The sequence below is a fragment of the Pelobates fuscus genome, unplaced genomic scaffold, assembly GCF_036172605.1.
Source record: "Pelobates fuscus isolate aPelFus1 unplaced genomic scaffold, aPelFus1.pri scaffold_48, whole genome shotgun sequence".
NCBI classification, from domain to species: Eukaryota; Metazoa; Chordata; class Amphibia; order Anura; family Pelobatidae; genus Pelobates; species Pelobates fuscus.
The window spans coordinates 110,648-137,242 of NW_026961960.1; the positions used below are offsets into that span (position 1 = coordinate 110,648).

The following is a 26,595-nucleotide window of genomic DNA, read 5'->3' on the forward strand; positions in this document are numbered from 1 at the left end:
TTAGCTGATATTAGGTACGGATAGTTTAGGACAGTTTATGAAGTGTATATGGATTATATACATTCCTTTAGGCAATAACATATATATTATAACTAGAGATGTCGCGAACATAAAATTTTCCGTTTGCGAACGGCGAACGCGATTTTCCGCAAATGTTTGCGAACCGGGCGAACCGCCATAGACTTCAATAGGCAGGCGAATTTTAAAACCCACAGGGACTCTTTCTGGCCACAATAGTGATGGAAACGCTGTTTCAAGGGGACTAACACCTGGACTGTGGCATGCCGGAAGGGGATCCATGGCAAAACTCCCATGGAAAATTACATAGTTGATGCAGAGTCTGGTTTTAATACATAAAGGGCATAAATCACCTAACATTCCTAAATTGTTTGGAATAACGTGCTTTAAAACATCAGGTATGATGTTGTATCGATCAGGTAGTGTAAGGGTTACGCCCGCTTCACAGTGACAGACCAAACTCCCCGTTTAACGCACCGCAAACAACCGCAAACAGTCCATTTGCACAACCGCAAACTCCCCATTTGCACAAGGTTGGATACCAAGCTAGCCATGTCCCGTTCCTTGTCCTCACTGATGTCATTGAAGGTCTCTTCCTCCACCCAGCCACGTACAACACCAAGGGTCCCCGAAAGGTGACAACAAGCCCCCTGGGACGCCTGCTGTGTTTGGTCTTCCACCTCCTCAAAGCCACCTTCCTCCTCTGACTCCTCTTCTTCAGACTCCTCTCTCTGTGTTGCCTCTCTCTGCGTTATTATAAGGTGTGTTAAGTGTGACGAACCCTACTGCATAGACCTGTATTGCGGGTTCATCTGTTTCCATGGGATTCGTGGATTTCCTGTCCGTACGCTATTGGTTTTTCGTTTCCTAAAGTACCGAATAAAACTACCGAACATCGGCCACCCAGGAGAGGAGTGTGCGGCTCATTAACACCTTGACCACAAATTAGAACGCTGTGGTTAACCGCAAACACCTCTCCATTCCATTTCATACGGGTGGTCGTCGTTCGTATGCCGACCACGAGGCGGCGGCCATTTTGGACACGAGGCGAATCAGCGGTGTTCGGTGCAAAACCCATGGATCTAAAAACGGACTCTTTATCTACCGAACACCGCTGGAGACGGCCGTCCCTCCTTCTATTCCCTTGGAGGCATACGAACCCTGTTCCGTTCGGGGGTTTTCTTCATCCGTATGGACTTACCCAGATAGCCGGCCCATGGAGTCATTCGTACACCGAAAGACTTATGAGAGACTTTGACTCCATGGCGATTGGACTGTGTACATCGGATCTGAGCGCTATTCGGCAGGAATATGCCTTCAGATTCAGGCTATCTGGGGATATGTTGCACGAACACTATATCTTCGGTATTTCGGATTTTATGTATTTTATTGCATTTTGTATGTTTGTGTTTAAAATGGCGATGGTTCCTATCCTCGGAGTTAATTAGATTTCTCCCTAATTATCTCCGGGATAGGAAGAAATGTCTTATGGGTAAAATGGGGAGGGCTTGTGTTATGGCCACTGCGATTGGCTACTGTTAAATATATTTTACAGTCTTCCACCAGGTCCCCTAGGGGAGTGTCTACCTGGTGGAGACCTGCATAAATACTGGGCAGGTAGCCCCCATTAAACACATTCTGCTTGACCTTCAAAACGGAGCTTTGTCTCGTTTGTGGAGGGATTGACTATTGGGACAGCGTTTTCGTTTATTTCTAGCTGTGGAAGGATTTCGGATGGATTGCTGATCGGGAGTTGCCGCATTCGTATGCTCCGGTCGGGAGTCTTATGATCGGTTATGCGGGAACTGCATTTCTGGAGAAAGGGGATTATCGGCTAAACGGCGGCTTCACTCTCCAGGCGGCGAGTGTCGTAACAACTGGTGGCAAGCGACGGGATGAATCCCACCGCCCTGAAGGCCAGCTACACACCCCGGATTGGAAATGCAATATGAGGAGTTAAGGCGTGCTACCCTTAAAGACATTTTGGAGCGCAGAGGACGATCAGCGAGCAATCTCAAGAAAAGAGAGATTATTGCTATATTGGTGGAGATGGATACAGCACAGGGAAGGGAGATAGCTAATGTGCCTGGCCTGCTGGATCTAACACCCGAGGAAATAGCGTTTAACCGGGCAGTTCAGATCAGGCTGGCACACTTTGGCCCCAACCCTGCAGCGGATATTGTGGTTCAAGTACAAGCCGCAGTAACAGCACAACAGGCGCTCCAGAGAAGCGGAGCTGCAGCAGCAGAGGTACCCCATAATAACAATGGGAAGAAAAAGGTACCATTTGCTGCTTTTAAAAACTTTATTGAGACTGAAGGAGAGATAGACGGGTTCCTGGCGGACTTTGAACGACAGTGTGCTTTACACCAGGTACCCGCAGAAGAATGGGTTCCTATCCTCTCTGGGAAATTATCCGGCCGGGCTAGTGAAGCTTTTCGGGCCATCCCAGAGGAGGAACTCACTAGCTACCGGACAGTAAAAGATGCTCTTTTGACCCGGTACGCTGTTACCCCTGAGGCGTACCGGAGGCGATTCCGGGACAATAATAAACAGGCTGGTGATTCCTATGTGGAATGGGCATGCCGGGTACACCGCACGGCAGCCCACTGGATGACAGGATGTCGAGCGGTAACTGGGGAAGAGGTGCTGCAAGTGTTCCTGCTAGAACACTGCTTTGACAAATTACCTGCAGGAGTTCGAGAGTGGGTCAGGGACCGTAAACCCGCTACCTTCCACGAAGCTGCTCGTCTGGCTGACGAATACACTGATGCCCGTAAGCTCGATCAGACAGCAGCCAAGGTCCCTGCCCGAGTGGAATACAAACCGGCAGCACCTCCAACCACCAACCTATATCACCCCCCAGCACAACGTACCCCCGCTATACCGCCAGCAACCAACCATGGGCAGTCAGCCCGATTCAACAAACGGGGTTACTCCAACCAGGTCCAGTGCTTTGGGTGCAAGCAGATGGGACATAAAAAACCAGAATGCCCTTTAAACCACGCCAACCAAGCACCATCCTGGAGAAACCCAGCCGGCGGAGCCCAGCAACCACCTCAGCCTTCTGCTCACTGCCTGGAGCAGGAGGAGTTTTGGGGTTTCCTGCACGAAGCAGACCCAGTTCACGCAGCTCAGCAGGACAACCGCCAACACCACAGACAGACCGTTAAGTTGAACGGGAAAGAGGTCACTGGTCTAAGAGACACCGGGGCTACGATGACCTTGCTCCAAAAGAACCTGGTTTCGGAACACCAACACACCGGGAACACTGTGGCAGTAAGGGTGGCAGGAGGCGCCGTGTTCCGTCTGCCTGTTGCCCGGGTTCATTTGGACTGGGGAGCGGGAGCTGGACATGTGAATGTGGGGGTTATGAAGGACTTGCCTGCCGATGTTTTGCTGGGAAATGATTTGGCCCCTTTGATTTCCGCCTATGCTACTATGGGACCTGGCGAAGCCAACCCAGTGACTACCCGTGCTCAGACCCGTGCTGCTGGAACCGGCCCACCTGCTGCTGAGACCCAGGTAAGGACCGATTCCCCGACTGACACCCCAGGGCCGACGTTAGCTAGTTGGGATTCCCCGGAGGAGTTCGGGAGGGAAACCCAGACAGACCCATCTCTCCAGAGGTATAGAGGCAGAGCAGACACTGGAGAGGAGGGAGCAGAGGGGGAGCGGTATGAGTGGGTAGGGGACAGGTTATATCGGATCCCTAAGCCATCCCAGAAAAGTGTTGCCCCTCCGCCGAATCGACAGCTGGTAGTGCCCGCGAAATACCGGCGAGAGATTCTGCGGATAGGGCATGATGTCCCGCTAGCCGGACATCTAGGGTCCCGCCGCACAGGCCATAGGATTATGCAGAATTTCTTTTGGCCAGGAATTAACCAGGCTGTGCGGATATATTGTAGCACGTGTGACACTTGTCAACGGGTAGGGAAGCGGGGGGACCACCCAAAAGGTAGGCTTATGTCGATGCCTATTATTGGGGAGCCCTTTGCCCGCATAGCCGTTGATATTGTGGGTCCACTGGCCAGGGCTAGTCCATCTGGTAAGAAATACATTCTCACCGTGGTGGACTATGCCACTCGCTATCCAGAGGCAGTGGCGCTGTCTAACATAGAGGCAGAGACAGTTGCTGATGCCCTGGTTAGGATTTTTACCAGGGTCGGGTTCCCTCAAGAGATTCTCTCTGACCAGGGAACCCAATTTACCGCTGTGCTCACCCAGCAGCTGTGGAGGGTATGCGGCATTAAACCGATACTTAGTTCCCCATACCATCCACAGACTAACGGTCTCTGCGAGCGATTTAATGGCACCCTCAAACAGATGCTGAGGACCTTTTCTGACACTTGCCGAGACTGGGAGCGATTCCTGCCTCATCTGTTGTTTGCCTACAGAGAGGTGCCCCAGGAATCTACTGGGTTCTCCCCCTTTGAGCTGCTTTATGGGAGAAGGGTCCGCGGACCTCTAGATCTCATTAGAGGCCACTGGGAGGGGGAGACAGAGCAGGAAGGTACCCCCATAGTACCGTATGTTCTGGAACTTCGGGACCGCATGGAGAAACTGTCTCTGATGGCAAGGGAGAATCTCCGGGTGGCCCAGGGGAGACAGAAGGAATGGTATGATCGGGGTGCCCGACAGCGAGTATTCCAGGTTGGGCAGAAGGTACTAGTGCTCAAACCTGTGAAGGCGAACAAGATGCAGGCATCTTGGCAGGGCCCGTATAAAGTATTAGCCCAGGTGTGCGATACTACGTACCTTATAGCCAGCTGTTCAGATGACAGGATCCAGCGATCCTTTCATGTGAACATGCTAAAGGAATATCAGGAACGACCGGAGGATATAGCCGCAGTGTGTGCCCCCGCTGCAGACGATACCGAAAGCTTACCCCTACCCGACCTATTAGCCAGAGGTGCCCAGACGGATCTGACTGAGCTCGTACAGCTAGGGGACAGGTTAAGCCCCACGGAGAAGGAACAGGCGAAACAGCTTCTGTGGGAGAAGCAGGCGACGTTCTCCCAAGAACCCGGCTACACTACCCTAGCTGTACATAAGGTAGAGACCCCTGGACAGAACCCCTTACGACAGCCCCCTTACCGTATCCCTGAAGCAGTCCGAGAAGGAATGCGGAAGGAGATAGAGGAGATGACCCAGCTTGGGGTCATCGAGCACTCCGATAGCCCTTGGGCCTCCCCTGTAGTCCTGGTGCCTAAGAAAGATGGGACCACCCGGTTCTGTGTGGACTACAGGAGGCTCAACGAGCGGACCACCACTGACGCCTACCCGATGCCACGGGTAGACGAGTTATTAGACCGCATTGCCAGGGGACGCTACCTGACCACCATAGACCTGTGTAAGGGCTACTGGCAGATTCCCCTGGCCAAGGACGCCATCCCCAAGTCGGCCTTCGTCACCCCCTTTGGCTTATACCAATTTAAGGTTATGCCATTTGGGATGAAGAACGCCCCAGCTACCTTCCAACGAATGGTGGATAGGCTCCTTGATGGCTTCCAGGACTTTGCTTGTGCATACCTGGATGATATTGCGATCTACAGTGAGTCCTGGGAGGAACACCTGGTACACATAGGGGTAGTACTGGATAAAATTCGGGCCGCTGGCCTGACGTTAAAGCCAGAGAAGTGTCATCTAGGTATGGCTGAGGTACAATACTTGGGTCACAGGGTAGGGTGTGGGAGCCAGAGACCAGAGCCGGCCAAGATAGAGGCAGTAGCGAACTGGCCCACACCTATAACCAAGACCCAAGTATTGGCCTTCTTAGGGACTGCAGGGTATTACAGACGCTTTGTCCCCGACTATAGCTCGATAGCTAAACCCCTGACAGACCTGACTAAGAAGAACCTCCCTAAACAGGTCCTGTGGTCTCCAGCTTGTGAAGCTGCGTTTCAAGCACTTAAGCAGGCCCTCATGAATGCCCCTGTCCTGGCTGCCCCACTTCCTAACAAACGTTTTCTCGTCCATACAGATGCTTCCATGTATGGACTGGGGGCTGTGCTAAGCCAGGTCGGGGAAGATGGAGGAGAACACCCTGTCGCATACCTCAGTCGAAAGCTGTTACCCCGGGAAGTGAGTTATGCGGCAGTAGAGAAAGAGTGTTTGGCCCTGGTCTGGGCATTGAAGAAATTGAGCCCCTATTTGTATGGACAGGAATTTTCCCTTATCACGGACCACAATCCCCTTGTTTGGCTTAACCGGGTCTCGGGAGACAATGGTAGACTGCTGCGGTGGAGTTTAGCATTACAGCCATATAACTTCACCATCAGTTACCGACCCGGTAAGCAGAATGGGAATGCAGATGGGTTATCCCGGCAAACCGACGTCCTTGCTACTTCCTAGTCCGGTCATCCCCACGTTGACCCGCTAAAGGGCCAAGCCGGGTCTGCCGGAGTGTTCCACAAGGGGGGAGCCGTGTGACGAACCCTACTGCATAGACCTGTATTGCGGGTTCATCTGTTTCCATGGGATTCGTGGATTTCCTGTCCGTACGCTATTGGTTTTTCGTTTCCTAAAGTACCGAATAAAACTACCGAACATCGGCCACCCAGGAGAGGAGTGTGCGGCTCATTAACACCTTGACCACAAATTAGAACGCTGTGGTTAACCGCAAACACCTCTCCATTCCATTTCATACGGGTGGTCGTCGTTCGTATGCCGACCACGAGGCGGCGGCCATTTTGGACACGAGGCGAATCAGCGGTGTTCGGTGCAAAACCCATGGATCTAAAAACGGACTCTTTATCTACCGAACACCGCTGGAGACGGCCGTCCCTCCTTCTATTCCCTTGGAGGCATACGAACCCTGTTCCGTTCGGGGGTTTTCTTCATCCGTATGGACTTACCCAGATAGCCGGCCCATGGAGTCATTCGTACACCGAAAGACTTATGAGAGACTTTGACTCCATGGCGATTGGACTGTGTACATCGGATCTGAGCGCTATTCGGCAGGAATATGCCTTCAGATTCAGGCTATCTGGGGATATGTTGCACGAACACTATATCTTCGGTATTTCGGATTTTATGTATTTTATTGCATTTTGTATGTTTGTGTTTAAAATGGCGATGGTTCCTATCCTCGGAGTTAATTAGATTTCTCCCTAATTATCTCCGGGATAGGAAGAAATGTCTTATGGGTAAAATGGGGAGGGCTTGTGTTATGGCCACTGCGATTGGCTACTGTTAAATATATTTTACAGTCTTCCACCAGGTCCCCTAGGGGAGTGTCTACCTGGTGGAGACCTGCATAAATACTGGGCAGGTAGCCCCCATTAAACACATTCTGCTTGACCTTCAAAACGGAGCTTTGTCTCGTTTGTGGAGGGATTGACTATTGGGACAGCGTTTTCGTTTATTTCTAGCTGTGGAAGGATTTCGGATGGATTGCTGATCGGGAGTTGCCGCATTCGTATGCTCCGGTCGGGAGTCTTATGATCGGTTATGCGGGAACTGCATTTCTGGAGAAAGGGGATTATCGGCTAAACGGCGGCTTCACTCTCCAGGCGGCGAGTGTCGTAACATTAAGTAGTACTATTCCTATAATATATAATTATAATATATAATATTATATTCATATAAACTGCTCACATGTTCCAATGAGCAGCCAGCCACTACCCCATGAGTGCAGGCCGCGAGCCCTGCGCATATAAATAACTCACTTGAGGGGCTAACGCACACCACTAAAGTGCTTACGTTGTTTTGACTTTCCATGAGACGCTACAGTGTGCTACCAAAGTGTTTAATACATCTCAACAAGAACTGCCTACATGTCTCCCCAGAGTGCCTACACTAATTTTAATTGAGTCGCTAATATGTACTATAGATGTGTTTACTGGAACCATGCATCAACCGCTAACGTACGCTACCACTGGGCATAACCTAAACTCACAAGAGTTACTAACAATGTGTATATCCTATCACCACAGGAGTTACCAGGGAGCATTCCCACTGTGCTCTACTTTTAACTCCACATGAGTTACCAGAGAGCATTGTCACTGTGCTTTACTTTTCACCCCACATAAGTTACCAGAGAGCATTGTCACTGTGTTCTACTTTTCACCCCACATAAGTTACCAGAGAGCATTATCACAGTGCTTCACCTTTAACTTCACATGAGTTACCAGAGAGCATTATCACAGTGCTTCACCTTTAACTTCACATGAGTTACCAGAGAGCATTATCACTGTGCTTTACTTTTCACCCCACATGAGTTACCAGAGAGCATTGTCACTGTGTTCTACTTTTAACCCCACATGAGTTACCAGAGAGCATTATAACTGTGCTTCACGTTTAACTTCACATGAGTTACCAGAGAGCATTATCACTGTGCTTTACCTTTAACTTCACATGAGTTACCAGAGAGCATTATCACTGTGCTTTATCATTAACATCACATTAGTTACCAGAGAGAATTATCACTGTGCTTTATCATTAAAGGGAAACTCCAGTGCCAGGAAAACGATCCGTTTTCCTCGCACTGGAGGGTCCCTCTCCCTCCCACCCACCAATCCCCAGTTACTGAAGGGGTGAAAACCCCTTCAGTCACTTACCTGAGGCAGCGGCGATGTCCCTCGCCGCTGTCTCCTCCTCCGCGCCACTCCTCCTACTAGCTCCGTCAGCCGGCCGGCGGGCGAGACTGATCCTGCCCACCGGCCGAGGAGACCTAATGCGCATGCGCGGCAATTCCGCGCATGCGCATTAGGTCTCCCCATAGGAAAGCATTGAAAACGAAATTCAATGCTTTCCTATGGGGATTTGAGCGACGCTGGAGGTCCTCACAAAGCGTGAGGACGTCCAGCGATGCCCTAGCACAGGTTTCCTGTGCTATGGACCAGGAAGAGACCTCTAGTGGCTGTCTAGTTGACAGCCACTAGAGGTGGAGTTAACCCTGCAAGGTAATTATTGCAGTTTATAAAAAAACTGCAATAATTACACTTACAGGGTTAGGAGTAGTGGGAGTTGGCACCCAGACCACTCCAATGAGCAGAAGTGGTCTGGGTGCCTGGAGTGTCCCTTTAACATCACATTAGTTACCAGAGAGCATTATCACTGTGCCTTACCTTTAACGTCACATGAGTTACCAGAGTGATATATCTTACTGTTTGTTCCCTACACCCGCATGGGCAACTAGCGAGCAATACTGTACTGTCTGTCTTATGCCCGTACGGGACAATAGCTGGTTAATCTTACGCCCTCATGGGCTGCTAGAGTGCGGCACCAGATAACAAAGCAAATATAGATATAAATGCTGTACCCACTATACCATGTTATGTTTGTAATGCCTGTCAAAGAAATGCTTGCAACAGCTGTTGGAGCTGTGCAAGCCCAATGTTATTTTATGCACAACCAAAATAAAAATAAAGAATAAAAAAAAAAAAAGAATGCAGCTTCCGAATGAATCTAAAATGGATGCTGTCCAGGAGATGGAAGGGTCTGGGAGGGAGGGTCTGCTGCTGATTAGCTGGGATGTGTCTGCTGACTGTGAGGTACAGGGTCAAAGTTTACTCAATGATAACGAATAGGGGGCGAACCGAACATCGCATATGTTCGCTACCCGTGGCGAACGCGAACAAGCCATGTTCGTCAGGAACTATTCGCCAGCGAACCGTTCGGGACATTTCTAATTATAACACAAGTACAAATCACAACATAATTGTAATGGACAAAAAAAAAACCACTCTTTAAGTATATGGGGAACTCATTATGACAGTTATAATGCATATAGAATGTTAACACAGATAATAAGACGGAAATAATGATACAATGTGTAAATTATGTAAATAATGTATAAATACTGAGCTAATTTGGGTAAATATTAGATAACCTATTTGGTATACCTAATTTATCTACTGTTTTGTGAACTATAAACTCAATGCTTACACCACAACAATAAGTTTAATATATATAAGGTCTAATTTGGGCAATGTAGTATATTATTTGAATTGAATCTAAGCGTGGGATATCATTGCTACTTTGAATAATTAATTAAGAAGCATTAGCTAAGCTAAGATGCTAATGGAGCACTGAAATATACTGACGGCGCTGTTTATATGATACTAATGATGATTATTAGTGGAAATAAGGTACGGATTGTTGATGAACTGGATATGGATTGTATATATTCTCTTAGGTTATAGCATAATGTTAAAAAAAAGAGAAAGGGAGAGTTTATACAATTATGTATTAAAACTTTAGGTTAATCCGCTAGGCGGGTACTTTGTATAACTAAAGAGGTAGCGGGATGGGGACTTTAAATAATTAAAGGTTGCATGCACTTCGATTAGTCAGCAGACACGCTCCTTGGATGAGGAATAGGTCGGGAATGTATTACCCGCTTACATTTCATTCAGGTAGAGCGCTAGGGAATAGTATGGCGCTGTGTATATACTTAAGTTGTTCTCCCCCCCCTTTATTTTTTTTTTTCTATTTTTAATTTAATTTTTAATTTTATTTTTATATTTGTATGTGGTTACCTTGCCCTTTCCTGGGTCACTCCACTATCTAGAGAACCAACAAAATATTACGCATCTGTATTTGCATATTGCATATTGGATAATGAGGAATAAATGAATTGGGACCATGGACAATCATTTAACTATACTTACTTTAAATGTTAAAGGTCTAAATAGCCCTCATAAACACAGAATGTTAGAGCATGAAATGTTGAAATCAAAAGCAGCAGTGGTATGTCTTCAAGAGACACATCTGTGTGCTAAGAACCCACCTAAATTTAATATTAAACATTACCCTCAAAGCTATCATTCAATGTTCACGACTAAAACTGAAGGGGTATCAATTTATTTTCACAGCGATTGGTCCTTTACTCCTGACAAACAATATGTTAGAAAAGATGGGAGACTGCTGATTTTGGTTGGATTATTAAATGGATTATCAGTAACTATAGTGTCATTATATGCACCAAATGATAAGCAAAAATCATTTCTCACTATGGCTTTTTTCGAAAGATAGAACAATATAAGGCAGGACATGTATTTATTTGCAGTGATTTTAACTGTGTTCCGGACCCTTCTTTCGATATTAAAAGAGTAGAGGATAAACCACCGAAACAGTTATCAGTCCACCTTGGTCAATATTTGAGGACTTTACTGCAAGATTTTGACTATTATGATCTATGGCGCAATCTCTACCCAAGTGAGAGAGACTTTACTTACTATTCAACTGTACATAAGACTTTTACTAGAATAGATCTATGTCTGGTGGATATCAAAACCCTGCCCTCCGTAATTAGTGCACAAATAGGTCCAATAACGTGGTCAGACCACGCGCCTTTAAGTATTAAGATAAAGGTGCCATTTTCCGTAAGGGGGAAAAGTGCATGGCGTTTAAATGATAGTTTATTAGATGCTAATGAATACCTCCCAAAGTTGCAATCTCAGGTAGAGATGTTTTTTAGAAATCATGCTAAATGCCAGACTAATGTTACTACCCAATGGCTAGCCCACAAGGCAGTCATAAGAGGCATGTTAATACAGCAAGGAGCACGGGTAAAGAGATCACGCTTACAGGAAATGAGTAAATTAGAACAGGAGTTGACTAAGGTGGAGGCCATAAATAAAGCTGCTCCTACCTCACGTTCACATTCACAATTGATGATGATTAGGTCAGCCTTACATGATTTACAACTTTCGGAAACAGGGAAACATATAAGACTATTAAACCAATCACATTATGTCATGGGAAATAAAGCTGGTAGACTTTTAGCTAATAAAGTTAAACAAAAAAAATTACAAGTTAAAATCCCTTATATAGTCTCTAAAAGGAGTGATAAATTATATAATCCTCAGGATATAGCAAATGAATTGACAACTTACTATTCAATGCTTTATCAACTAGAGAAAGATACTAATACACATCAACCAACGGAGGAGGAGATACAGAATTTTTAGAGAGGGTCCCTCTACATAGGTTAACACCATTTCAATGTACCTTTCTCGAAAAATCATTTGAGGAAGAAGAGGTAGTAACAGCAATAAATTCTCTTTCTAAGCATAAGGCTCCTGGGCCTGATGGGTTCTCAAATAATTTTTATATAAAATTAGAAAAACAATTGACCCAAATTCTTACGAAACTTTTTAACTATATAAAAGACACTGGTGCCATTCCCCAAGAAATGTTGGAAGCACATATTTTACCTAAACTTAATAAATCACCTACACAGAGTGAAAATTTTAGACCGATATCCCTACTTAATACGGATCTTAAGCTTTACGCTAAATTAATAGCTTCACGGATTAAATACCTCCTTCCAGATCTCATCTCGGAGGAGCAAGCAGGGTTTATACCTGGGAGACAGATAGGGGATAATACCAGACATTTTGTGAACTTGGTGGAATGGGTAAACACTTCATCACAACAAGGATTAATTTTAGCATTAGACGCTGAAAAAGCGTTTGACCGCCTGCATTGGGGGTATATGTCACTTACGCTTACTAAAATGGGCTTCCCATCAGCTTTTCGAGTCAGCATATTAGCATTATATCAAAATCCGTCCGCAAGAGTGCTTAACACTGGCTTCTTTTCTGATAAAATAAGAATAGGTAATGGTTCTCGTCAAGGCTGTCCCCTTTCCCCTCTTATTTTTATTATATGTATGGAACCTGTAGTAAGAATTATTAAACACGATACTAGCATTAAAGGTCTGATTACACCAGGGGGCATTAGAAAAATAGCGCTGTTTGCGGATGATATTCTGCTTTTTATTAAAGATCCGGAGTCTTCCCTACCAGCACTGATCAAATTGCTAATAGAGTATGGGCAGGTATCGTACTATAAAAATAATGTAACTAAAACACAGGCGTACCTATTAAATTACAACAAACCCGAATAGATAAATTGAAGTTACAATATAATTTTGACTGGCGTACCTCATTTATAAAATATTTGGGAGTTAAACTCACTAAAGCAGCTAAAACATTAACTAAAGTAAATCACTATCCAATGCTTCAACAAATTAAAAATACAATGGCAAAATGGGAGGCTTTGGAGATTTCATGGCTGGGACGCATAAATCTCATTAAAATGATGATATTACCTCAGATATTATATCTTTTCAGAACATTACCTATAGCACTTTCCAACAAATTACTTAAGCAAATTCAGAGTATCATAAATGCTCATACTTGGAAGAGGAAACCCCCTAGAGTGGCACGAGGGAGTTCAGGTCTTTCATATCCATAAAATATTGCGATTACTTAAAAAAAATTACAGAAAAGTTAATATGGCTGGGGAAAAAACCTAGTATCTGCAGAAACATATTATATACTACGGTTCATCAAGGAGGTTTTAGTTTACCTAAAATGGAAGACTATGCTAATGTAGTGACGGTTACTCAAGCTCATAAATTTCAAATAGATAATGGTAAACAAGAAGATTGGTACTTGATAAAATCTGAATTACTAAAAATCAACAATTTAGAAAATATTCTATGGGCTCACTATCAGGAGGTTAAAAAATATCTAGATAATGGATGGATGAGGTTTAAGAAAAAAAAATTAATAAAAGATAAAGTTATCAAAAATACCTCTTATAGGTCTAGAAACAAATATTAAAAATATAGTGGTAAAAACTTCACATGATATATAGAATCAAAATCAGACACTTATTAATAGGGGACAAACTCAAGACTAAAAGCACATTATGTAAAGAATTAGATCTTTCAAATGCTCAATATTTTTCTTGGTTAAGAATTAATAACTATATCAGAGTGCACCTATACAAAAAGGATGAAAATGGAGTAAATGAGCATCTAAATAATTTTTTTTATATTAAATCTCAACCAGGTATAATTAAGATGATTCATAGAATAATGTTCACCCCAAAACAAGGGGCAAGAGTGTTATTAGCATGGCAAAGTGAATTGCAAGTAACCTTAGACAGCAAAGAATGGGTAAACAGTCTCACGTATATTAGGAACTGTCACGCATTGTTTAACATTACAAGAAAAACATCTAAAACTGAATTACAGATGGTATTTAGTAACTACCATATTAGCAAAATTCAAGAGCACAGAGAATACATTATGCGAGATGTGGGGATCAAAATGGTAGTTATTTGCAAATATGGTGGGATAGTAGTCAGATAATTGATGTCTGGAAAACAATCTTTGTTGTTATCTCGGAGATATTGAAAATAAAGATGGCTCCAACTGCAAAGAGGGCATTGCTACACATGGATTTGGGAGAATTCGAATCTAAGGATAGATATATGATTATACAAATCCTTTTAGCTATGAAAATTTCTATAGCGCAAAATTGGAAATCAAAAGAAAAAATATGCTGGAATATGGATAGAAATCAGGTAAAGTTTCAAGGAGAGATGGAAAGGGGATTTTATCTGAATTATAATACAGTGGATACATTTAATATCCTTTGGAGTCCTTGGCTAAATAAGTATTAACACAATTAAGAGGGCAATGAAGTGCAAGAGGAAAAATAGGAAAGGAAAGAGAAAGGGGGATAAGGAGACAGAGAAAGGAGAAAGTAAGATGGCATAGAAATTGGAAATGACAAAGAGAAAAATAGTTAATGTAGTTCTTATTCCTCACCGTGTGGAGCAAGAGATTAGAAACAGAAAAGTCAATGAAATATAGTTAGAGACTTATCTATATATTTTTTTGTGTGTGTGTGTTTTTGTCTGGGTGTGCATGAGTGAGTGAGTGATAATTTGAGTTTGAGGTAGAAATAGAACATTGAAATAATAAAGTGGAGTAAAGGTAAAAAAAGAATAAAGATTGATACTAACAAATGATGAATATGGTATGAAAGTAAAATTTAATATTAAAAGATGGAGATACTAATACCTAGCTCTGATATAACAAAAAAAAGAAATAACCTGAACGAATAGAAAAATCTCCAGGACACCGTACCAAGCTCCCAAAGCAGTCCAATATGGGTACCCAGGTCCCAGCTGTAGACTTGTTGAAATTAATAAAGGGAGCAATCCGCAATTGGACTGAGTAGGGAGCCTGTGAGCCCATACAGAGAACACGTTGGGTAACTGAGGGCTGGGTGAAAAAAATTGTAATTTAGGCTCTGGAAACAAAAAAAAAGACAGGTCTGCAGGGCATCCAGCATTGCAAGTGGGTCAAGATACTGTTAGGAAGAGAATGTATAATGTCCAGAGAATGAAGAGGACTTACTGGTCCTTAAAATGGTCATATATATAGGGAGACCAATATAGAGAGAGTCCAGCGGTTCACCATAGGCTCCTCTAACAAATTCATGTTGTCTTTGGGTAGGGCTTAGCTACATTTAAGGAAAAACAGAGAATATTAGATCTGTAAATGAGCATGGAAATTGAGATTAAAAACTCATGTCAGCAAAATAGACATGCTCTTCACCTGATGACACCGCTTCTACAAATAGAAAGATCCTGTTAAAGCTTATACAGGATTTGTAAAAGCTGTGTCAACAGGTGGACAGTACATCTATGTTGCTGAAATGAGTTTTCAATCTCACTTTCTAATGCTTGGACCCACTCAGCTCTGCCCAAATATTTAGAGCAGATCTTGATAGGTTACAACTTAAGGGAACACTATAGGATCAGGAACACAAACCTGTATTCCTGACCCTATAGTGTTAATACCACCATCTACCCCCTCTCCCCCCCTTGCCCCTCCTGGCTCCTCCTTGCCTCCCCTACATATAGTAAAATCATACTTGTATTCAAGTCTGCAGCTGCTGCCTCTGCCCCTGATCTGCCTGCTTACAGCTGACATCATCATAAGTGATTATGTGAGCCAAGCACAATGCTTTCCTATAGGATTGTCTGAGACTGTCAAGGAGGCAGATCAGGGGCAGAGCCAGCACAAGTCAAACACAACCCTGGCCAATCAGCATCTCATCATAGAGATGCATTGAATCAATAAAAGTTCAGTGTCTGCATGCATAGGGTGGAGACACTGCCCCAGGAAGCACATCTAGCAGCCATCTGAGGAGTAGCCAGTGGAGTTATCAGGCTGTAATGTAAACATTAAATTTTCTGAAAAGACAGTGTTTACTGAAAAAAGCCTGAAGGGAATAATTCTACTCAGTCCTTGCGAGGACCTCACAATCACATGGCAGGGATAGCTGGCTTCTGTATTGCCAGCAGGGGGACTGCCTGTAATGACAGGTGGTCCCCCTGCTGGCTGAAAATAAAATAAAATAAATGTTAAAAGTGTAAAAATATAATAATATATACTTAGATCATATATATATATATATATTATATATATATATATATATATGATCTAAGTATATATATATACACATATACATACACACACGTACACTGTATAGGTGTATTTTACAATTTTTGTTGCCTAGATTAGGTGTTTTTAAAAAAAAACTTTTACAAACTAATAAAATCTGTCAACATTGAAGTTGCTGTTTAGTGGATAGGAGAGTGCGCTGGATCTTGTGTATTGTTTATTGTATAATATGGCCCACAGCAGCACCCCATTTAAGCATGTTTAGGTGAGTGCGACCATCCCCCCATGTTTCCTATATATATATATATATATATATATATATATATATATATATATATATATATATATATATATATATATTAATATCAAATTACACGTAGACTGATACTGATTAAATATATATATATAATTACTGTTATATTTATATTTATATATAATATAAAAAAAATCAATATGTAAATATGTTAAAAAATAAAATAAATAAAATAATTAAAAAAAATAATTACAAAATATATAGATGTGTGTTATTTAGTTCTAACTGTATTGTGATATTAATATATATATTTATATCAAAAAACACGTAGAACGAAATAATATATATATCTATATACATAAATATATACGTATATATCACTATATATATATACCTATATATAAATAAAAATATTTTTAAAAAAGTATATATATATATATATATATATATATACACATATATTAATTGTACATATATATTTATGCAATATTTTTACATAATTGGGTATCTTAATTAATTACAATTAGCGGGACCTGCCTGACAACCCATGCCGAAAGTAAAGGGAATTTAATTTGCTAGCACAATATTTAACCCTATAACTTTCTAAGACACCATAAAACCTGTACATGGGGGGTACTGTTCTACTCGCGGGACTTCGCTGAACACAAATATTAGTGTTTCAAAACAGTAAAATGTATTACAACGATGATATCGCCAGTAAAAGTTACGTTTTTTTTTATTTTTCACGCACAAAGAGCTCTTACACGGACGATATTATTGCTGCGATACATTTTACTGTTTTGAAACACAAATATTTGTGTTCAGCGAAGTGTCCCGAGTACAACAGTACAGGTTTTATGGGGTTTTCAAAAGTTACAGCGTCAAATATATGGCTTGTGTTTCATTTTTTTCACATAAAAATTTGCCAGATTGGGTACGTTGCCTTTGAGACCCTATGGTAGCCCAAGAATGAAAATTACCCCTATGATGGCATACCATTTGCAATAGTAGACAACCCAAGGTATTGCAAAGTGGGTATATCCAGTCTTTATAGTAGCCACTTAGTCACAAACACTAGCCAAAATTGGCGTTTTTTGCATTTTTCACACACAAACAAATACTAACGCTAACTTTGGCCAGTGTTTGTGACCAAATGGCTACTAAAAAAGACTGGACATACCCCATTTGCAATACCTTGGGTTGTCTACTATTGCAAATGGTATGCCATTTTGGGTGTAAATTTCATTCCTGGGCTACTATAAAGTCCCAAAGGCAACGTAACCAATCTGGCAAATTTCAATTTCAAATGTAACGTGCTATATTTGACCCTGTAACTTCCCAAAACACCATAAAACCTGTACATAGGGGGTACTGTTTTACACGTGAGACTTTGCTGAATACAAATATGTGTATTTTATTGCAGTAAAAGCAAACAGTATTATGACGTTGACAGTTAAAATGTAATGTAGAACTAAAAAATAACAACATTTCTCATTTTCTCCCATTTTTTCATATTAAATTATGTTTCATAGCTAAATATTTGATATTAAATGAAAGCCATGTTTCCCCTGAATAAAATGATATATAATAAGTGTGGGGGGGTGCATTTAATATGAAAGAGGTCAATTACGGTTAGACAGACATATAGCGCAAATGCCAGGTTTTGTTTACATTTTGTTTCGTTCACAACGTGTACATTTGGCTCCGTCCTTAAGGGGTTAATAGCCTCATTGAGCTGCACAACCAAAACACCTGTGTTAGCTTTCATGAGTATGGCATTGGAGATTGCCATCAGTTCTGAGTTACTCAAAATGAAGGAGGCCAAAGATAGGGAACAGTTGGCTGTCATGTTTTCTACACCACACAGACCTCACAAATCAAATTATCATTCATGGATCTTGATAGTGTCTTGGTAGATGGCCACTAATGTCTCTATGTACGTTTCAGTTCCTATGGATCTGTTCATTAGTGTTCCAGTGCCATGCTACAGCAGCTTTAGAATGTTTGGTTAACAGAACTCACATTTTACACACATATCTTGTTTGACAAGCAGGTTATGCCTCTAACTACTATAGTGATTTCCCTTTTATTTTACCGCCATTGCTAATGACCCTACTTCTTTGTAAGGTGTTTTTTGAAAAGATTATGTAATGAACATATTTGATTGTATTGACTTTTTTTATAAATGATATTTGTTTTATTGATTTTTCTATATTTTTTTTATATTAAGAATTAGGTCACTTGATTTACTTTTACTGTAAGTAGCATCCGCATTAATTGTTAGTTATTTTCTTTATATACCATTGATATACAGTTAAATAATGAAAGGAAACATTCTGAATAGAGTAGCAGCATCCGGTACTAGTTCTAATGCTCTGAAGAGCTCAAAACATTGTTGACAGAGCAGGAGAAGATATGCAAATATTTTTCTTTGAATATATAGATGTACTTACTGATGCACTTTAGAGGAGGAAACCAGCCATTTGCTGTGCATTTTCGAGGTTCGTTTGGAGAGAATTCAATTTGGTATCCATAATTACAGTTTAAAACCATGGTGTCACCCTCCTTGTATATTTCCTTAGTCTTCTCTACTTTACCATTTGCCACATAGTCAGGATAGCAGCTTACGTCTAATGTAAAAATAAACAAACAACAAAAAAAAGCATTTTAGTTTATTGAAGGTCTACATCGTTTTGCTTTTCATGGACAATCCAAGAACCATAAATAACAGTTTATTTGAAACTGTCGATGAAATCTCCCACTTTCTATTTTTCTTCTTTTTGGAGAGCATCAGTGCCATAAGCCCAACCCATTATCAATTACATTTTGTGGGAAGACTAGCATTCCCTTTGAACTGTTCATGCACTTGAACATCCTAAGAACTCTTACGCCCTTCAGTTTATGAAACATGCGTCTCTTTGAGACAACTGTCTCGTTCAAAATCTTTATCTTTGAGTTTGACTCTACAAGATGAAAAAGCAGGTAAATATAATTATGCCCTATTTCTGTCATTAAAGGACTTGTCTGAAACTGAGCTATATGGGTAAGAGGGAGAGGGGAAACTAAGAGAAACGCCCCTGTTATTGGACAATGTAGGTCCATTTCAAACTTGCCATGGCTAGACTCCACTCACTAATTGTGAAATGCTTTGATTTATGTTTTGTGACAACAATGTGATCCTTTCATAGCATGCCCAATGCGACTATTACATGAATATAAAAATAATTTTTAAAATGACTGGTTATTGTGTGGGCGGCAAACTATATATTACTTTTCGTCGACTTTAGTTCATTAGAATGTTTTTAGCTCCAGACCGCATACTTATAAGTTTGACACATTTGAACAAAGTTTCCCTTGAACCAAAAGAACAATAAAGTAATTACTCAATTCTAGGACACAAATTATAAAGCCACCCTTGCCTAATCTGCCTATTGATAGCACTGGCCCTAAATATAACCTATACAAACCTTCACATAAAGGCTCAGGACTCCAACCATTTGCATTGCAAATCACGTCTTCACTCCTGTATGGTTTATATTTTTTATTGCATTTGAAAGGTAGTTTTTCACCCTCATTGTAGATTTCTTTAGGATTTTCTACTCTTCCATTTGTGATCATTGGTTTTTTGCAAGTAATTGCTGAAGAAAAAAATAAATTAGACACGTTAAAAAAAGTCTGATATTTGAATAAAGCAGAACATACATCTGAAGATTTAGAATATTCAAAATATATTAGAATATTCAGAAAATATAGAAGATACTTCATGGAGTGACACAATACACATTTGTGTTATTATGTAAGTGGTATATCTAAGGCACAAAATGCACAGTACCGCCCCATCTGTATCCTGACTCCTGTCTAAAATATTATTGCAACTAAAGAAGTTAATTTATAACATGACAGAAAGTATCTCTTTACTAGAACTCCACAGCAGCACAGAAAAAACAATCAATCAGAAAAAAGTTAGGTACTATAAAACTTCTCTCCCCATGCACCATTTCCTCTTTCTTTGCTGCTCCGCATCAGTACAGGTCAGAGTACCACTGCCTCCTGCTTCTAGTTGGTGGCTTTGGGATTTTATTGCTTATATAGTCAGTATTTTGTATTGTTCTTGTGAGATTTTATTGCTATATTTTCAGTATTTTAGATTGCCCTTGTGGGATTTTATTGCTATATGTATTCAGTATTTTTATTGTCCTTGTGGAATTTAGTCTGATATTTTCAGTATTTAATATTGTCCTTGTTGGATTTTTCTTCCATATTTAGTATTTTATTTTACCCTTGTGGGATTTTTATGCCTATATATTGAATATTTGATTTTGCCCTTTTGAGATTTTGCCTTACACATACAGCTTTATTACTTCTACTTCAGGCTATCACTGTTATTACCTATTTTTTTGATTGGGGGGGGGGGGTCTTTGGGGTCCTTCTGTCTAACTCTATCCCCGTAAGCTTGTCCCCCCTTTCAGTTTCCCACTTTGTGTATATATATATATATATATATATATATTTTTTTTTTTTTTTTTTCGCCTTTGTCCTTATGTCTGGCGGTGTGTGTGTGTGCTGCTCTGGGGCTTCAGGAGGCTGACGGCATCTACCCGATCACCCGAGCTCCTGGACCGCGGAGTTCATCTCCGGCGGTCCCATGTGCTTTTTTCCGGCCGCAGGGGTACTTGTGAGCGAGCAGAAGTACCAGGCAGCCTCCGCCTGCAGACGTGTGTGTCCGACCGGGCGGGGGAGGGTGCGATCGCTCGCGGCCCCTCCCCTGTGTATACCTTCTCGTTGGAGGTCCGTTTGAGGGGCTTTCTTCCCCTCTGTGTATCAAGGCCGGATTCAGCTCACAGCTGGAACCTTATTACAGCATATGAGGGCCCATCCACCCTGCTCAGGGTTAGTCTATAGCTCAAGATGACGCCATATTTATATATATATATATATATATATATATATATATATATATATATATTTCTTTGTTGGGCTGGAGGATAGGCTATAGGCAGTACACCCTGTACTGCTCTGAGGTTCCTGCAGTTTGGATACCTCTGTCTTTGACCAAACATTACAGATATGCCAGTTCCCTGTATAAAATATTCAGCACCAGTGGCTGAAACATCTGTTATATTAGACTGGAGACATAATAGCACTTAATCCAGAGGTATTATGTAAAATACTGTTATAAACACATTCTACACTGCTGGTGTTTTTTTTGCATATTAAAGTTTTCCACCCAAGGTTTCCCTGTTTCATTGCACATATATATAGGGGACTCTACCCACACAGATGGGCCTTACTGCTGTTGGAACGCTACACACATATACGACCGGCTCTGTCTATGCCCCTATCACGGGCCTGCTATGTCTGTGCCCCATTGATTGGCCTGCTACGTCTGTGCCCCATTGATTGGCCTGCTATGTCTGTGCCCCATTGATTGGCCTGCTATGTCTGTGCCCCATGGATTAGCCTGTTATGTCTGTGCCCCATTGATTGGCCTGCTATGTCTGTGCCCCATGGATTGGCCTGCTATGTCTGTGCCCCATTGATTGGCCTGCTATGTCTGTGCCCCTTTGATTGGCCTGCTATGTCTGTGCCCCTTTGCTTTGATTGGCCTGCTAGACCTGTGCCCTTCTGACGGGCCTGCTCTATCAGCGCCCTTGTTGGCTTGATCTATCGGTGCCGAACCCCCTTTGGCCGCAGGCCTGGGGGAATATCACTGAGGAAAACCCAGTACCCACTATTGACATGGAGATAGGTAGGTGCCCAGGCAAGTACCACTGCCATACTATCCAAGAGGACACCAGTATAAGGCCACCTGAGTATGGTGGGAAGGGTGAAGGCCCTAAAACCTCATGCCTCAGGAGAATTTCACACAGGCAGGGACCAGTACTCAGACCCCAACAGGGGGACATGGTGTTCCCTTGTCTTTAGCAACTAACCCTCTAACTGCCTTCCGGTATCCATCTTAGATATCGGTAGTTATTCCTGCGTCGGGTTAGCTCCTGGCCCTGTTCAGTTGGACTATCTTGACTTGTTTTCCGGCCTTCTATCCGAGTTACGTATTTACCCTTATCTACTTTTATTATTGTTTTGTTTTTCGTGCCTTCCTTTTTCCTATCTCTCAGGTCATCAAGGGGCCTGACTTAAGACCTCCTGGGCCCTCGTGGAGTGCAGACAACGTCTCCAGCTTTCCTCAGACTGCCGACGCGCGCACGGGATCCAGGCGGTCCGTTGGTAGACTCCGTCATTGTTTTCAAAGGTTGCTTTCTCTCATTGCCCATTTTTATTATTTAAGATGGACACAGCCAGAGGTGGTATCCTACTCCGTCTACCATCAGTCTGGTTTATTACCAGTGGATCCCACCTCTTAGGTGAGGGATTCAGAGAAAGGTCTCGTGGCCAGAGAGGGTCCCTCCTCGAGATCCAAGTCCTACGCTTTTGTTATTAGATGGTGAACCCTGCAGGGTCACCCTGGGTCTGATATGGACTCTAAAATGTCATGTTACAGAAAATATGATCTATGTAGAAAAAGCACATCCTAAGCACAAGTCACCTTTTCCTATCATATTTAAATAACCTGTATGTCTTTAAATTAAAAAGGTTTACAAAAAAGGGTTTTGTGCATTTCAAAGATAGGATTATATATAAAAAACGGAATAACTTTAATGGAAATGCAAAAAATAAGCTAGATAAGCGTTATTTCCGTGTTATATATAAAGAGTATGCATAAGAACATCTAACTGTACACTTCTTTCTTTTATTTTCATTCTATTATTGAAATTGAGCCAAATAGGCTCCAAATATGGACTTGATTAATTGCCAATTTCGGACTACAATCCCCATAAACGACCGGACGAAAACCGGAAGTGACGCGCTGGACGCAAAGCACTCTGGATCCTGTAGTGCCGAAAAACCGGAAGTGACGCGACGGCTGCTTAGCCACGTCAGGTGATCGGAAGGACCACCCCGATTGGAAGGACGCATTTTAGGCGGGTTTTTACAGATTTAAAAGGACAGAGAACCAGGAAGTCTTTTACAAGCTGACTGAGGAAGCCGTTTTACCGGCGAAACGCGTTTTAGCTTTTAAGTGGACTGAATATTTTTATTGGAAACCACTAATACTCTTAATATATTTGTTCTTATTTGTTTTTTATTTTCTAGAAAGTATTTTATATTGATTATTTATATATTGTAATAAATTCACCTACTTTTTACTACCAACTGTATCCAGTACCAGTGATTCCAGGGAAGGGGCAGTGTCACCCCACAAATTGACACTAGGTCTGCATACTTAGAGCCAGTTACCAAAAGGCTCTAAGCAAGGTGAGCATTTTAATCTCATTTTTTTAAAAACTCACAAAAAATTGCAAAGGATGCTACACTTAGCTTGTTAATTCTGTGTCTTTCATACAACGAGTGGAGAGGAGAATACACCATCCAACTTGGAGAGAGGGGTTGTGTGATCTACCTTTAAAGACACAGACGTGCACAAGTTTAGAGCCTAATTCACTTGAAAAGGCTCTAAAAAATGTGAGTGTAGACATAATTGAACTCACTCAATTTCTTACCACATTGTTTAATATACTGCACAATCATTTGTATATATTTTTGTTTTCTTTTGTATATTCACTATATTGGAGAACGCAAAGGGTACCTGTTTTTGAACCACAGGTAATTTACTGCAACCAAACACACTAAAGGGTAGAGGACCCAAGGGGTGGCAACACCAATTGGGCCTGAAACCTTTTTTGTATCTTTCTGATATGGACTCTAGTTTGGATTACTAGAGGGTGTGGCCCTCCATCTCCTCGACCCGAGATCGATATTTTTATTTACACAAGTATAGAGTGAACCCCTCTCATTTAGTGAACTGGACACTGCTTCATTATTAGAGGGCGTGGCCCTCCTTCAACCTCAGCCCGATACTGAGAGGGATACAGAGGACATACTTCGAGTGTGACACACTCTCATAGAAGGAAACGGACACGGAGGTAGACTCTAACTTTTGCTTTTAACGGGTGCAGCCCACTCGTGATATCAGCCGGATGCTAACACGGAGTTCAGCTACATTATTAGAGACTGCAGCTCTCTCTCATACACTCAACACACTACGGTGTCATCCATTTGTTCATCACACAGGCTTGTCCTGTACATGACAACAATGTCTGCATAGAGGGACGTCCCTCCTGCTCTCAATCCAATATAGAGGTGCGTACCACATACCGAGTTCACCGCTGATGATTCGGCTCTGGTACAGGGGTATAGTATCTCACCGGTACGTAAGGGAGACAATGCTCCATAACAACTGGGCAAGGGTAGAGAAACCCTCCTCTAGGTTCAGGTTATGCAGACCATTGCGAACGAACTGCACAGACAGTTCTTTCCCATGTCAAGGTGACACGAGAGCCTGAGGCCTTCGTAGAGCAAATGTGCACCGCCGTGCTCGGCTAAAAAGACTAGGGAAGGCCCACAGCCCGGTCTGCAGCTACGCCGTACGCATGGATCGCATGGAAAGACCGGAGTCCTCGATCGACTTGTTTTCACTGGTCGTTAACAATCTTGGAATAAGATGATTGGACTACCTCCACTCCTCTGGGAACATTCTTGGATGGCCCTCCTTCTATACCCTAAATCCCTCACGGGAACCGTATTGGGGTTTCTCGCTAACCCACCTATTCAACTGTCAGCAAGGATACCTACTTGGACTCTATGGAGGAACGATGTGTGTCCCCTACTCCGACATGGACGTCACAAGTCAGGACGCAACCTACCACTGGAGTACATTGCAAATTCCTGTCCTAATGTGTTTTACACCCACCTCCTATAGAATGTAAGCTCGATCGAGCAGGGTCCTCTTCAACCTATTGTTCCTGTAAGTTTATTTGTAATTGTCCTATCTATAGTTAAATCCCTTCTCATAATATTGTAAAGCGCTACGGAATCTGTTGGCGCTATATAAATTGCAATAATAATAATAATAATAATACTACTCAGGATGGGTAGCAGGCTCGGATATGGCTGCCGACGTTCTTAAACCGGACAACACCTGCTTCGGACGATTGAAACTAGATCCGTGTTTCGTTATATATCTGCTATCTGGAAGTCCTGTTGTGAGTGAAGGGACTTTACGTCTTGCTTACGTATTGGAGAACACTATGAGTCCGCGGGACTCCAAGCTAAAGGGAGGTATTCCTATATAGGGATGCTTTGACTTAATTTATCAAATTCACTTTCCTGGGTTCCTTGGCCTAGGGCCTACTCTTGGAGATCGTACCCGGACAGTCAGGGGTGCAGGGACCTAGGGACTCATTATATTATACCCTATCTTGTAGGTGGCGTACAGACCAGGAGTTCCATACACGTATTTTGACAGGTCAGGCATGGATCAGGATCGTATCGGATTATTTCACTCTCTCACTACAGTACGTGAGGACTCTTTTTCGTTATACAGGTCCCAATTACCATTGGATCTGGACGTCTTATCACTCTTCGATGATGATATAGCTGGATGGAAACCTCAACCCTGGTTACGTTCTCCTCCTTTTGGATATTCCAGGATTCACAATCCCCAGGGTAGTCGACCACCGTTTCACTTCACAAGTTCAGTTCAGACCCTGATTGGACGTCCTCTGGGAGTTTCCTTCCCTACCGCAGTCGTGGGTCACACAGTACATTTGGAATACTGGAATCACTCAGGATACAGCTAGTTTTGACCGCACTCTTGCCTGTATATAAATGCATTCTCGGAGGAGACGACTCACCGAGTAGGTCATGAGTAAACGAAAGACCCTGCTCGATTCTATTACGGAATTGGTGGTAGACTTCATGCGTTACTTGAGATTGGAGATTTGCCTGCAAGACCACATCACCGGGTGCCCCTGGCATGATTGAAGGAGCCATCTTCCACATCAAGAGTCGAGGCCTGATGTCAGTTTTCCTTTTGCGGCCCTAAAGTCCGCAAATGACCTTCGGCATTTTACACCTACAGGAAATTTACTAATAGATCAGCTTGGCAGCTCATGGACCGGCTGCTAGGAAACAGGTCACAACCCCACGTACACTGGATAAACCAGTGGAGTGTGTTTTTTCCGTATTTCGGGGTGCCTTG

The 26,595-nt window shown here is 42.5% G+C and overlaps 1 protein-coding gene across 1 annotated transcript in view; it reads right to left on the reverse strand.

Annotated features, from left to right (window-relative positions):
- Positions 1-26,387, reverse strand: part of LOC134585284 (complement factor H-like) — a gene marked incomplete at its 3' end in the record, with an annotated part of 134,487 nt that extends 108,100 nt beyond the window's left edge. The window contains exons 1-3 of the mRNA XM_063440701.1: positions 26,249-26,387; positions 19,961-20,131; positions 18,947-19,123 (exon numbers count right to left, since the gene is read on the reverse strand). Coding sequence (XP_063296771.1) covers positions 18,947-19,123; positions 19,961-20,131; positions 26,249-26,387 — 487 coding nt within the window. The remainder of the gene's footprint in view (positions 1-18,946; positions 19,124-19,960; positions 20,132-26,248) is intronic.
- Positions 26,388-26,595: the final 208 nt, after the last annotated feature.